Consider the following 15,292-nt stretch of genomic DNA (forward strand, 5'->3'; position numbering starts at 1 on the left):
GGCAGAAGTTCTTATTGCTTTCCAGAAAGTGCCTTTAAAAATGCTGTTTAAAAATTTAAAGTAGCATTTAATATATTGGAGGGCAATGGGGCAGGCAGACATCTGTCTGCATGGCTTTGGCAAAGAAAACGCCCGAGCCTCTTGTGCTTACAATCTAAAGTGGAATGGAAGAGAAACAATTGAGGAAGGGCAGGAAAACTTTGTCCATCCTGGTTCCCTTTAAATCTCTCTTCTTTGGGATTTCATGTCAGTAGCTGATGTGCCCAGAGCCATTGCCCATTTTTGTCCAGTAACAGCCTACCTCCTATCCTTGGTCAGCATTCATGCTCACACAAAGATGCAAACATTGATTGCAATCTATGCCTTCCTCCCCCCCCTCCCTGCTTCTCCCCATTCCCTCCTCTCCCTTCTCCTCTCCTCGCTCCTCCTCTTCTCTTCTCCTCCCTTCCCCTCCCCTCCTCTCCTTTTTCCTCTTTCTCCTTTCTTTCCCTTGTTCTCTTTCTCCTGCCTTTTTTTTTTGTTGCTCCCTACTAAAGCATAGCACACAATAACACATCTACTTTCTTTTAGGAGACGTCCCGCCCTTAACCTTTCCCCAGTGTTCTGTGCAACAGACAGTTTCATTTCACTCTATGCTTCAGAAAACAGCGGTCAGATGAAAAACATCTGCTCTAGTTTTCTTCTTACAATATATTTCTCCAAGTTGCACTGACTATGCCCTTCCATCTTCACAAAAAAAAAGAAAGAAAGAAATAGGATAGGAATCCACAAGTCCCCCTCTCCCCCTTCACAACCCACCCATTCTCCTTTGAAATCCCATGAACTCAGCAATTATTTGGCCAGTATCTCAAAGAAGTGTCAACTACTGTAATTAAATTTATAGTCCTGAGCAATGTGAGTAAAATGATTGGTGAAACTCTATGGAAAAATGTGTCACATACTGCTGACAGCCATTGCAAGGACCCACCTACGGTTACAAGACAGCAGCAAATAAATGTTTTCTGATGATCAAACAGAAATTCATAGAACAAACAAAACTTACTGTACTTACAAAAACATTGTCATGCATGGAAATCTGAGCAACCCAGTTTGACTTTCTATTGTTCCATTGCCTCTTTCCCTGTTGCCTTTTGGATGGTGCTCTTTTTGTCCAAGAAAAAATATATGATTTTTTTTTTTCACATGCAACTTAAAGCAGTAAACATACTTGTCCCAAAGGTGCTTTTTCAAAAGGCAGTTGAAGTTTGTTTTTCCTTGAAGACGTTTTAGTTCTTCTGAAGAAATGAAGAAGCTTCTTGAATGACAAGACACCTTTGGGACACCCATAACCTGATCACTGAGAATTTCCAAAGACATATCTAATACTTCTCCCTCCTACTTTCCCCAAGCAACAATCCTGTGAGGTACATTGGACTATGAGAGAGTAACTGGCCAGGGGTGACCATACCAGTTTTCATGCCTAAAATGGGATTAGAACTCAGTCTCCTGGTTTCTAGGCCAACACCTTAACCACAAGGATTGTATTGTAAGCAGGGTGTCCTGAGACATTAAAGGGAATAAAAATAAATGCATCTCCTCCAACTTAGATTGTCAGATTGACTTTGACATAATGATATTCATCTTCCTACAAAATATATGCAAATAGAGTAGAATACAGATAGTCCTTGAGTTACAATCAGTCACTTAGCAACTATTTAAAGTTATGATGGACCTCACCCAAATTAGGACCCAATTTTGAAGTTATGTCATTGCTCCCCTTTGATCACATGAATTGGTTGTTAAGTAAGTCACACTCAATTTTAAGATCTTTGTTAAGTGAATCACTGCAGTGAAGGGCATCATTCAGTCAGTAAGCGGATCTGACTTTTCCTATTGATTTTGCTTGTGGAAAGCTGTCTAGGAAGGTTGCAAATGGCGATCACATGACCTATAGGACTCTGCATGCCAACTGGCCAAATTTTGATCATGTGACCATGGGGTTGCTGTGAAGGTTGTACATGGATTTATCAAAAGTCATTTTTTTCGAGCCCTTTGTTAGGCATGAAAGTCAGTTGGATGATTTTGGGCCATTCACTTTTTTTTCATCTCAATGTATCACACAGGGTTGTTGTGCTGTCCCAGCCAGTCTATGGGAATTGGATAGTTACTTAGGAATTATGAGCTGTCCCCTTAAGGGAATGCATCGTGGTAAATGTAGTTTAGGCTAGGGCCACAGTCTGCCAACATACCTAGGGCACTTTTGGCATCCCACTTAGATGACCCAGCCACTGGCCTACAGTTATCATGGAAAAGGCTTGACGAACTGTATGGCGCTTCCAAGGATGTAGAAGCAACACTCTTGGATAGCCTCAACAGATTTCCTAAAATTTGTGTCGACCAGCATCGCCGAATCATAGACCTCACTAACATACTTGTCCAGCTGAGAACAACACAACGGGATCCCAACTTACCGGGACTTACCTGTCTCGATCATGTCGACATGCAGAACAAAATTGTTCAAAAACTTCTGCAGGTACTAATTGAAAAGTGGCTCCAGTTGACTGACACCTTCATGGCCAAGGGTCGCCACCGCTTTTTACCCTTCACACTTCTTGAAGAATTTGTTCCACCAGGCGACAGTGTGCAACACACACTGGGCCTGTGGACTCAGAGCTGTTAGTCCTCCTAATGACAGAAGATACAACGGCAACCATATATCGCCCTCAGGCCCTATGCACACAACCAGGGAAAGACCTTTCATGGTTGTCCATAACACCGAAATAGATTCCTCATCCACACACAGTTGGGGAGAGAACTCATCTGATACAACCCAATTTAGATCTCCGAACACAAGGAGAATACAGTTTTGTCCTATGCACAACACTCGTTACTTGCTGAATAGCTGCACTGGGTTTGCAGAGAAATCACTGACCCAATGAAAAGAGTTGCTAAGGGAGTACGAACACTGCTACAAGTGTTGCGAATCCAAACATCTGTTCAAGTACTGCACAGCCAAGGTGCAATGCGACTTTTGCAATAGTGACCAACACCCGACTGCGCTGCATCCAGACTCCGAGCCGCCACCGCAGATATCTCTCTCATAGCCCTCCTTCGGACAAGGAGACTCAACGTAACACAGAAGCATGCAGGGTTCCTCTTTTATATGAACAGAGTTGGAAAGATACAAAAATTCTCATAACTGAAGAGTGGATCGTGACGCTAATGGAACTGGCACAGACAGCAAAATTGACTCCTTTGATGAAAGACAAAAGTTTCTCTAGATTTGTTTCTAGTGGGAGATCATATTGAACATCTTGGTTGAGGGAGATAAAAATGAAGTTTTGGTTTTAGAATTTGATGATTAGATCTGTTACAACTATATAAATATTGGGCATTTTTATTATAATTACTAAATGTATATTTTTAATGGTTATGTTTAAACAGAAATTGTTATTTTTATATTTGTAATTTTTATGTTTTGGTGATTATTTGGTTTGTATATTGTTTATATGATATTTTTATTTTAATTTAGAGTAAGGTTATTTTGTTATATATTTGTATCTGTATTGAAGTCAAAAGTAATCTTTTTATCTCCCCCTTTTTTCTTCTTTTTAACTTTTTTCTTTGATCCCTTTCTCTTTTTTTAATCTTTTAGTATTTGTTATTTTGTATTTCATTTCTTTGAAAATGAATAAAGTTTATTAAAAAAAAAAACACAAATAAAGCATTGAGCAACAATATAATCTAATAGTATCACATCAATTTCACTTCCACACAAAGAACAAAATAGCTTTGTCATGTCCCAATGACAATTGTGAAGGTCCATGGGAATCTGAGTTATGGAATTCATCTAAGGCAGGAATCCTTTAAACCAGTGTTTTTCAACCTTAGGAACTTTAAGTGATCTGGAATTCAAATCCCAGAATTCCCTCACCAATATGCTGGGAGCTCAAGTTCACACATCTTGCCAAAGTTGAGAAACACTGCTTTAAACATTGCAATATTCTTTATTACCTATATTAATATCTATTAATATTAATAGATAGTAAGCAAATCATAGAAGCAACAGAGGTTGCCGTTTGTTAAAGTTATTGAATAAAAATTGATTATATATCTGATCAGTGTTATTATACTCTGTGATTGCAAACTCTACAAGACTGTTGTGGTTAGCCGGCAGCAGGTGCAGACAGTGGAAGAGAGGGAGGAATCAAATGAGGGGCCAGGACCATTAGGGAGTGGACTGCTGCCTTCTGAGATTGTGGGGATTGCAGCAGTGATGAGGAGGTTCCCAAGGAGCCTGTGCCAAAATCATGTGCATGCAGGATTAATTGTAGGAGAGAGCAGTTATAGCAGCACAGGCGACTCGGGAGTAACCCTTCCCTCAAGAGGATAAAAGCCAGGTTTGAAAAAGCGTTCTTTGCAGAAGGCAGAGAAGCTCTGAAGCTCACCCTGGTGGACATCATAGTTCGTGTTTGGAATATCTTGTAAATTAGTTCTTATCTCTGGGTTTTTGGCAGCTTTGATAAACAACTTGCAAGGCTCTTTCTTGTCAGAGCTAATTAGTAGGAAGCAGCTTTTATCTGTAAAGGAACAGAATTTGTGATTAAACCTTAAAAGATGGGGGCTGCTGCCTTTGTCTGTGTTTGCTCTCTTGGAACCCGGTTGGGTCAGAACAAAGACACCAGTAAAAGGATTAAGTGTTTTATTCCACATGATAGAAGACATAAAAGTAAATATCAGGACAGTAAATATCCTAGGACTTCATTCAAATGCAGCTGGATTTGGTGAATAATTCAGTTTCCTGTGAATGCACATTATTTCATTTTAAAGCAAACATTTATGTCACTCAGGGGTGGAAAAACAAACTATACATAATCCCCAAGGAAATATTAGAAATTTGACACAGAATTAGATTTCTATTGGACAGGAAGGGGGAAATGGTTTTGTGGGATTATGTAATTCCTTATCTTTTGATGCAATTAATGGAATCAGAAAAAATGAAGCATTAGATGCTCATTTATTTGCATAAACTAACGAAGAATGTAGAACAGTGTATTATTAGTACAGGAGTAGTAGAAAACATGCCTCTTTAGTAGAATATAATGCAAGTAAGATGTGACACCTGATCCACTCCTTATTGCTGGAGGGTCACCAACAGAAAGCTATCCATTTGATCACGAAAGCATCAAGTAAGAAAAATCTTTGATTGTCAGTCAGAATAGTCAAAAATCTATGACAGAGAAAAGTGAATTGACCCTGTTGTGAAAATATCTGGCCTTTTCCTTGAAGTGCTCAGTTGGTTATTGAATTATTGTTTTTTTAAAGACATGTCTCAAAGACCTTTAACTTAAGTACATGTAAGTAATGTTATGAAGATGCAATTTGTTCCTTCCTTGGAAACAAATGAGCTCTGTCTTTTAATCGTTTGGCCAACAGGGCCCAAACCACTGGAATAACAACTGATTATGCTGAAATTTACTCTAAGACAATGAGAAAACATCAGACATATTATGGATAAGCATACAAAGCTATTATTTTGACTTCAGCTGTTCTCTCATTATTCTTCCACCCTGCCTCACAGCATTGTTTATATTATTTTATTTATTAAATGTATATGCCACCCATCTCACTATCCAAAGCAACTCTGGATGGTTGTTTCTAGTTATTATCCTGGTGACCAAATAGGAAGGAAGCTAAAGATGGTTGACTTGACAACATTTGTACATGTTGGGAAGCTGCCATCAAATATTGGTTTTGTAGCTCAGCAGCAGAGTGGGAGAGGCCTGAATCTTCCAACCGTCTCTGAAGATATTAGGAGGTTGTACCTGGAAGCTTTTGCATGCCAAGGTCATAACTCTTCCACTGAGCTATGCTCCCAGCTAAATGAGCACAGCTGCCTAATGAACAGTCTATTTCATTATTGACTTTTCTCGGGGGAAAAGGGACTTTTTCTGCTCTGCTACGGAGGTTTTTCTTAAAGGGAGGGTTAGGTTGAAACAAATGCCACCCATATGCAAAAAAGGTTTTCTCTAAACTTGTCACTTGGAGGAGTTACATCATTTCTAATACATAAAATCATAAGGATGGAAAAGACCTTGGAGATCTGTTAGTTTAAACTCCTCCCCAAGGCAAGATCCTTATACAGGTAGTTCTCAACTTACAACTGTACTCTTAATGACCATTCAAAGTTACAACTTTGAAAAGTGACTAAATGACAAGTTTTCACACTTACAATCATTGCAGCATCCTCATGGTCACATGATCAAATTTTGGACACTTGGCAACTGGTTCATATTTATGATGGTTGCAGTGTCTTGGGATCATGAGACCATCTTTTGTGACCTTCTGACAACCAAAGTCAATGGGGAAGCCAGATTCACTTTACAACTGTATTACTAACAACTGCAGTGATTTATCTAACAACTATGGCAAGAAAGGGGCACAAATCACTTAACAAATGCTTTTCTTAGCAACCAAATTTTTGAGCTCAATTTTGGTTGTAAGTTGAGGAATATCTGTAAACATCTTAAAAATAGTTGTGAGTTATCTGGCTTTTTTGACATTAGGGCTGTTACCCAGAAACCTAGACTTCAAGAAATGGGGCAACCCTGCTTTCTGTCTCCTTCCTTTCTAACCCACTCCCCTTTTCTTTCTTTCTTTTGCTTTAATTCTCTGATATTTAGTGTAGGGCATGGGTGTCAAACTTGCCGCGTCACGTTGCTGTCACGCAATGTTTTATTTTCCCCCTTTACGTAACTGGGATGGGTGTGGCCTGCATGTAATGCAACTGCCCCACGGGCCGCCAATTTGACACCCCTAGTATAGGAAGAAGGACTCTATAGGCTGAAATCCTATGATTGCTTACTTGAGGGTAAGACTATGCAGAATTACTATTGAACTGGCATGTGTAACATCAGGTTGTCCAAGATACAAAAAGCAGGAGGTCAGGAAGAAAGAAGTGGAGGAGGAGAAGACAGGCAAAGGGAGTGGCAGCTAATTTCTGGACTCAGAAACACATTAGAAATTATTAGGAGAATTTCCAGGTTGGAGCCTGGAAACATAATGGTTCTTCTTCATCATCATCATCTTCATGACTGGAAACTTGTTTTTGTGTTTTAAAAGTGGAGTTATTCCATAAAGTATGGTAAATGCAGACACCATGCTTATACTGGTAAGAAAATAAATCATTGCAGAGCTTCTTAAGTTCTTAATGCCAGGAAACAAACGATAGCTTTTATTTTCGGACCACTCTTCAGGAAGTGGAATTTTCTGCTGCAGCCGTGATGTTTAATCTTTTCCATCAGAACCACATGAAAATTGTTTAGAAAGAGCTAAGCCAACTTGGTCATGATCTCGGTCAAAGACTGAGTAGTATCGTCGGAGGAAAACATCTCCCAGGATCCAGAGTGGTCCTGTGGGCTTTGGGATGTCAAGGGTCATGAATCCACTGATGCAAGCAGTCACCTTTGCCTGTCTTACCTGTGGAAGAAAGGAGACACCTGAATGATCTTATGAACCACAAGGTTTCACATTTTCATCATTGCACAACTTTCCCCTGAGCATAACAAGGGCTCCTGCTGATCCATGACAGCTGAAGAACAGAGAATCCTTTTTTCCTCCTAACATAATATGGGTTATTCTGTCTGACAGAAATTTAGAGATTTTTCCACTCCTCAATTTCTTGCACAATTTCTTGCACAACTGAACTTTCAACTGTTTGGGCAGATGGCCACATCCAGTGAGGTCACAATGACAAACTTTGGCCCCATGATTGGGGTCCAATCCAACTGGAGCATTCCAGACTGGAGAAGTTGTGCTGAGGTAAATTTTTCTTGGAAACATGTATGTATCTCAGCTCTTTATTGTATATGTTGATCAACAACAACAAAACCCTAACCCTAACTCAGTATGATCCAGTGATATTTTATTATTTTAATTTAGACTCTGGATTGGAAGGATTTAGAGAAAACATGACCTGCTTTTGAGCACCTGTTCCTGTTGTGAAGCCTTCAAAGTAACCTCAGATTTTGATTTGATAGAATTATTTTTTATTTTGTTTTATATTTTATGTCATCAAACCTCCCCATTTTTTTTTTAAAAGGGCCAAGTTGGATGTGGGGAATAATGACATTATCATGTTGTATCTGGTTTCATTTATTTTTTTTAATTTATAAAATGAAATATGTTCTCTGGAGGAACAAATTCTCTGCCCTTGATTTTATAGGACCTTCCTTTAGGTATTAATGATATTATAAGATCAGGATTCCACTGGTTCCAGATTTCCATGGGGTACAGTAATAAAATTCAAGATGGAGTCGTGTGACAGTGTGATTGATTTTATATACATTGAGCCACCATCTTGACATTTTTCTTCATATTGTGGACATCCTTGGTTCAAAATATGCTCAGCCAGCACTGCTGTATTTGGGGACCTTTTTTGAGTAGGCCCTTAGCCTTATGCTCTGATCATGATCTGGTTCCATCATCAAAACATTCTAATCCAGAGAACTGCATCACAATTTCAATTTTAAAATCTTGGAAAAATTCTTCATTGACTGAAGGCTCATTTCTAGCACCAGCAAAATGGTAACTTTCTACTTTCATCTTAACAACAAAGTTGCATATGAAGCCCCAAAAGTCTACTTAAACAACAGTTTACTCCCCTATAATCCCCATCCAAAAACCATTGGACTGGACTCTCTCCTATAAGATATACTTAGAGCGGGTGGTGGTGGTCAAACTCGATTTCATTGAGGGCCACATCAGGGTTGTGTTTGACCTTGGGGAGGCTGAGGGGTGTGTGGCCAGAGTGGGCCTGGCCAGCTTGATGTCACTGATGTCGGGGCGGGGGGGCACCTGTAATGGTCCGAGAGCTTTGCCAGTGAAAACGGGCACCATAGCTCCATTTTTGGCTATGCTGGCTTCCTGCAACCCACTGCTAGCAAAAATGGAGCTTGGGGTGCAGTGCGCGTGGCCCTCACGAGCTCTGTTTTCAATTGGGTCGGCCTCCTGCAAGCCTCTGTCACTGAAAATGGAGCTTGGGAGGGCCGCATGTAACTCTCCAGAGCTCCATTTTCATTGGCAGAGGCACCACGGGCCGGTCCTTCGCTATTTTCAGGGCGGCCTGACAGACCCAGATTTAAGCACCCGTGGGCTGAATCTGGCCCCTGAGCCTTAAATTTATCAGACCTGACCTAGAGAATATGGTGGCAAAAATCAATACTAGGAACAACCTACTCCAGAAATTATATGGAACTAAACCGGGAGCTTCAGCTTCCACCCTCAGGACATCAACACTAGGGTTGGTCTATTCTGCAGCAGAACACTGTCCCCAGGTATGGCTTAACAGCTGCCATAGTAGTAAGCTAAACACCAGACTGAATGACATCATGAGCATTATAAGCGGATGTATTATAATCACTCCAACTTGCTGGCTTCCTCTTTTGAGCCTATAGCATCATCTCAGGGGTGGGATTCTACCAGTTCGCACCTATTCACCAGAACCGGTTGTTAACATTCTAAGCAGTTCAGAGAACCGGTTGTTAGAAGAAATTACTGGCCTAATCCTGTAAGGAAGGCAGGAAGGAAACATTCTGGTGTTGCTTACAGAAACTGCCTCTCCTTTAATTCTTATTACATTCTTGGCAGGACTAGACTTCCTGTCTCAGGCACTTCTCTGGAGTTTTTTCCCCCTCCTTTGCTGGTACTTTGCTTGTGTGAGGTGACCATTCAAAGTTACAATGGCACTGAAAAAAGTGACTTATGACCATTTTTCACACTTACAACTGTTGCAGCATCCCCACAGTCACGAGAGGGCAGGCAAGGAGATGCGTGCCTCGATGTGAGTGATGTTGAGTTGGCCACACCCAGCCAATAACATGACCACCAAGCCACGTCCACCCAGTCACATGACCACCAAGCCACGCCCACCAACTAAGCCATGCCCACAGAACCGGTTGTTAAAAAATTTGAACCCCACCCCTGCATCGTCTGCTTTAAAAGGCAAGATACACTAGTGAGGGAATACAGACAAATAATGAACAATGCACTCCTACCAGTAGAAAATGAGAAAATGACCTTTCTCATTTATCAGCTGGAAGACACAAATACAGAAAGCCCCCATTGGCACTTGTACAACATCTGCCAAAAAACTTTAACATAAATTCCCAATGGAAAGCCAAATGGGCTGCTGAACGCCCAGACATAGGAAGACATATAACTGACCCCACAAAAAAAGATGCCAGCTAGCTTTGAATTACCATGTCAGCAATGGACAATCTTGAATAGGATTCGCACCTCACACGGTGTCTGCTGGGACTCTCCGTATAAATGGGGTATAGTATTCTCTCCTCAGTGGGACTGCGGAGTCCCATGTCAAACTGTAGATCACATTGTGACCGGTTGTAAGTTGAGGGCATACAGATAGTCCTTGATTTACCACAGTTCTTTTAGTGACTGTTCAAAGTTGCAATGTCACTGAAAAATGTGGCTTATGACCATTTTTTACACTTACGACCTTTGTAGCAGCTCCATGATCATGTGATCAAAACTCAGATGTTTGGCAACTGGTTCATACTTATGACTGTTGCTATGTCCCAAGGTCATGTGATCACCTTTTGCGACCCACTGACGAGCAAAGTCAAGGGGGAAGCCAGATTCTCTTAACAACTGGCTTACTAATTTATCAGCTGCAATGATTCACTTAACAACTGTGGCAAGAAAGGTCATAAAAAAGGTGGAAAACTCGCTTAATAAAAGTCTCACTTAACAACAGAAATTTGGGGCTCGATGGTGGTCGTAAGTGGAGTACTACCTATATACTGGTCCAGTATTGGATTTTTTTTAAATAGAAATGATGCTGCACTTCCATGGTTGGATGGCCTAGAGATTGGGATTTGAACACAGATCTTTTTAATATTCATATTTTATTGTGTTTTATTAATCTTGGTGTAATGTTAATATATATTTCTGGTCCATGTATGACATGCATGCGTTAAATAAATAATAAATTTCAGCATAAATTGATCATCTTGCGTTGAGATCCGAAAAACAAACCCAAGAAAACATGATTTTCCAGCTGTGTATTAAGAATCCCACCCCTCCCCATTCTCTCTTTGTGGGTTTCATTGGCTTATCTCACCTGAAGAGTATATTCTTCGGGGGTCAGGGTGTAGGGTTTGCCATCCAGATGAAAAGTGATACTGGGCATCTCAGGTATTTTCTCGCAATCTATTATGTACTGGGAGAAGGAAAGGAAGACAGGCATAAATAAGAAAAGGTTTGATATCACTCTTATGCTTACACAAAAGTGCTGGTTTTCTTCTTCTTCTTCTCCTGGGCCAATCGCCTGCTGATTCCCATCACATTCGCTGTCTGAGACAGGTGGAAAAAAACTGTCACCATTGAACATGAAAATCTTGTTTCTTGGTTCTTTCCTTCCCTCTAAGGTCCAGCACAATTCAGCAGGTGACATAATGCCATCATGCAGTGACTTTGCTGCCGGCAGGAGAGGGAACATCAAAAATCAATGACTTCAGGCAACCAAGTCCATTTCAATACCTCTTGTAGACTTCTTTGCAACCTAAGGGAAATTCCTCTGAAAGGAAAACCTGACAGGTATCTTGTCCGCAATGAATATTTTTGTTGGAAATTGGAACCTCGCACCAGTTTCTAGCAAAAAAAGTAATAAATCACAGTCATGTGACCTTGGGCTGCTGCAAACACACGCCAGTTCCCAAGCACCCAAAATGCAACCATATGACCGCAGAAGAGGTGGGCAGCTATCAGGATTTCGAATCCAGGCCACAACTATCTTGTACTATTGTAATTGTGAACAGTCGCTAAGCGACTATTCATAAGTCGAGGACTACCTGTATAGAGTCTATGAAGTGCCATTTCTGCATTTTTTCCAATATATTTTCTATATCTATTTTTTCTATAACCTCCTCCATCACTTCATCTTGAAGAGTAACCTTCCACTCAGAACTTGAGTATTGAAAATAGAGGCAAACAGTACTAAATTGATGGTATTGGAGCTTCATGGAGGAGAGGAAGGAAGACCCCGGTGGTATCTTGGTACTCAACTGCTTTGAATTGGACGATTGAATTGGACAATCTCTCAAACACAAGCCGGCAGTGTGTGGCAGCAGCCGAAAAATAATAATACAATCTTTGGTTTGTCTATATTGTCAAAATAACGTGGAGTATTAGTACCAATTTGTAAATCAGCCTTAGTAAGACCACTAAGACCTGGAATATGCAATACAAAAAAAGATGTTGAGATTTTGGAAAAAAAAAATTGAGAGAAGAGCAACTAAGATGTTTAAAGGCCTGGAGATTAAAACATATGAAGAATGGTTGCAGGATTTGGTTTTGGCTAGTCTAGAAAAAAAGGAGTATGTTGTGAATCAATAAAAGTTACTAGCATAAATGCAAATCAGGGTTTGGAAACCTGCACACCTGATTGGCCCTTATACAACAACTAGGGATTGGTCCATAAGTAGTCCCTGATTGGCCACTATTTTGACACTTCTCATTGGTTATAAGTTTGAACTTATTGCACATGTCATTGGTTAACAAGGTAGCAGATAACCCTATAAAAGGGTTGCTGTTGCCCATAGCCTTGCTCTGTTCTGTTCTATTACGATTATTAAAGAGTTGAAGTCACTGGTCAGATGTCTGGTCTCCATTATTCCCCAACCTAACACTGGCGACGAGGATGGGATACGGAGACCGAAGAGCTGACTGAGTTACAGAGCAACCAACAGAGCACGTGGTCGAACACACACCATCAACGGCAACATGGCCAGCGGTGCCGTACCACCCGCTCCATTCAACCCAGAAACCGAAGACTGGGAGTCATACATGGATCGGTTCCAGATGTTTCTGGAGACCAACAATTTGAAAGATGCAACAACCGGCAAAAAAAGAACTATCTTTCTAACTCACTGCGGGCCTACCGTGTTTAAAATGGCAAAATCACTTGCCAAGCCAGCCGAGGTAAAAGAGATGGACTGGGACGTCCTCAAGCCTTTACTCACGGGCTCACTCACGCGCCCACCGTGCCAACCTTAGTCAGAAGACACAAATATTACCAGAGGGACCAACGGAAGGGCGAAAGCCTTGCCAATTACATCGTGGACCTCCGCAACCTTGGAGGCCTCTGGATTCACCGACTTAGAAGAAGCCCTCTGGGACCGCCTGGTTCTGGGCCTAGAAGACGGCACGATCCAGAGCAAAATTATGGCTAAGGGGGACATCAGCCTCACCGATGCCCTTAAAGAAGCCTCGGCAGCGGAGGCGACCAAGAAGTCGGCAGCCCGAATGCGCCGCACCAATGCACCGCTACATCAACTCGCCAATGATACCTCGCCTCGCTCAGAGAGACACCCGGTATCGACTCACCACGAAGACCTAGAATCCCCATTAGAAAGCGATGAGGAAGAGGTCAACTGACTCCGAATGGAACGAGACCCGTTCACACAACCCTCATCCCGACCGTGTGCAGGATGTGGGGCGAATCACCCACGATCCAGCTGCAAATTCCTCGACGCACTCTGCCGCAATTGTGGGAGACGAGGTCACATCGCAAAGGTTTGCAGAAGCAAACAAAACTCCAAACCCCGACAGGCCGAATGCCAATCTTCAGGATTCTTCGGCACACATCGAGAAAAACTGAACCACCAATGGGGAAACCACTCCTACAGAAACAAGCCGTCCACCACTTCCACCAGGCGTGAAGAAACCAGGCGGGAAGAGACCCACCAAACAATCACCATAGGCCACGCTACATCCCTTGATGCCGGGAAAATCCGAGTAAAGGTCGCCATCGAAAACAAACCTTGCATGATGGAGGTAGACTCGGGATCTTCCCTCTCGATGGTGTCGTGGAAAACGCTCCAACAGCTCATTCCAACGATTCGCCGCCAAGACCTTAACCCTCAAAGGGTTATACTCAAAGACTATCAGGGCAACGCAATTCCCGTCGCCGGGTCCCGCAGATTCCAGATCTCTTTCAAGGACCGTACCATCGCTCTACCACTGACTGTCGTGGACCGCGACAGGCCTAGTCTTTAGGCCTTCAATGGTTCAGGCCGCTCGGAATCACTGTAGCGGAGTCCACCGAGCCGAGAGCAGCGATTGGGAGGAGGCACTCGTGCAAGAATTCCAAGACATTTTCGCAAACGGACTAGGCAAGTACAAGGGGACCCCGATCTCGTTTAACTTGAACCCTGAGATAGCACCCATCCGCCTTAAGCCGCGTCGGGTGCCATTCGCCTTGAAGCCTAAAATCGACGAACAACTCGATAAGCTAATAGCGCAGGGCGTGCTGGAACCCACCGACCACGCCCGCTGGGAAACCCCTATAGTGGCGCCTATCAAGCCTGATGGGTCACTAAGAATTTGCGGAGACTACCGGGCCACCTTAAACCACGCACTACAGCAAAGTGCATATCCAGTGCCGGTAGTGCAACGCTTGCTCCATTCCCTGGGTGGCAGGAAAGTTTTTGCTAAACTAGATCTAGCCCAGGCGTATCAGCAATTGCCTGTAGATCCGACCACGGCAGAGGCGCAAACTATCGTAACGCATAGGGGTGCATTTAAATGCAACGGCTCCAGTTCGGGAAGCGTTGCCCCGGAATCTTTCAGAGCTTAATGGAAAGGTTGTTACAAGGGATCAGAGGGTCATACCATATTTCGACGATGTACTCATCGCCGCCCTAACAAAGACATCCTAGAAAAACGACTCAGAGAGGTTTTACGAAGATTCCAAAACGCAGGCCTCAGAGTTAAAAAAGATAAATGCCAGTTATGTACCGAAAAAGTAGAATTTTGGGATACCTCCTGGACAGCCAAGGAATCCATCCCACCGAAGACAAATTAAGGGCGATTAAAAGGCCCCACTCCAAGGAACAAGGCAGACCTACAGGCGTTCCTTGGACTTATCAATTTCTATAATGTCTTTTTACCCCACAAAGCAACGGTAGCAGAACCATTGCATAGACTATTAGACAAAAAAGCAACGTTGGTTTGGGGACAACGGGAACAATGTGCTTTCCAACAAGTAAAGAAATTGCTAACTTCTGATTCTGTACTTATGCAGTACAACGAGACTCTTCCGCTCACTATCACGTGTGACGCATCACCTTTTGGGGTTGGGGCAATTCTGGCCCACATATTACCAAATGGAGCAGAAGCCCCCATCGCGTTTTTTTCGCGAACCTTAGCTAAAGCTGAAAGAAATTATAGTCAGCTGGACAAAGAAGCTTTAGCTATTGTGGCTGCAGTTAAAAGATTTCATGAATATGTTTAT

The 15,292-nt window shown here is 42.2% G+C and overlaps 1 protein-coding gene across 1 annotated transcript in view; it reads right to left on the reverse strand.

Moving 5' to 3' along the window:
* Positions 1-4,667: 4,667 nt before the first annotated feature.
* LOC113418499 (cathepsin D-like) overlaps positions 4,668-15,292 on the reverse strand; it is a 40,929-nt gene continuing 30,304 nt past the window's right edge. The window contains exons 8-9 of the mRNA XM_087947534.1: positions 11,120-11,218; positions 4,668-7,458 (exon numbers count right to left, since the gene is read on the reverse strand). Of these exons, the coding sequence (XP_087803660.1) occupies positions 7,267-7,458; positions 11,120-11,218 (291 nt within the window). The 3' untranslated portion in view covers positions 4,668-7,266. The remainder of the gene's footprint in view (positions 7,459-11,119; positions 11,219-15,292) is intronic.

This window comes from Notechis scutatus, chromosome Z (assembly GCF_049901735.1).
Source record: "Notechis scutatus isolate UNSWTSFEM ecotype Mainland chromosome Z, rNotScu1.2, whole genome shotgun sequence".
NCBI lineage: Eukaryota > Metazoa > Chordata > Lepidosauria > Squamata > Elapidae > Notechis > Notechis scutatus.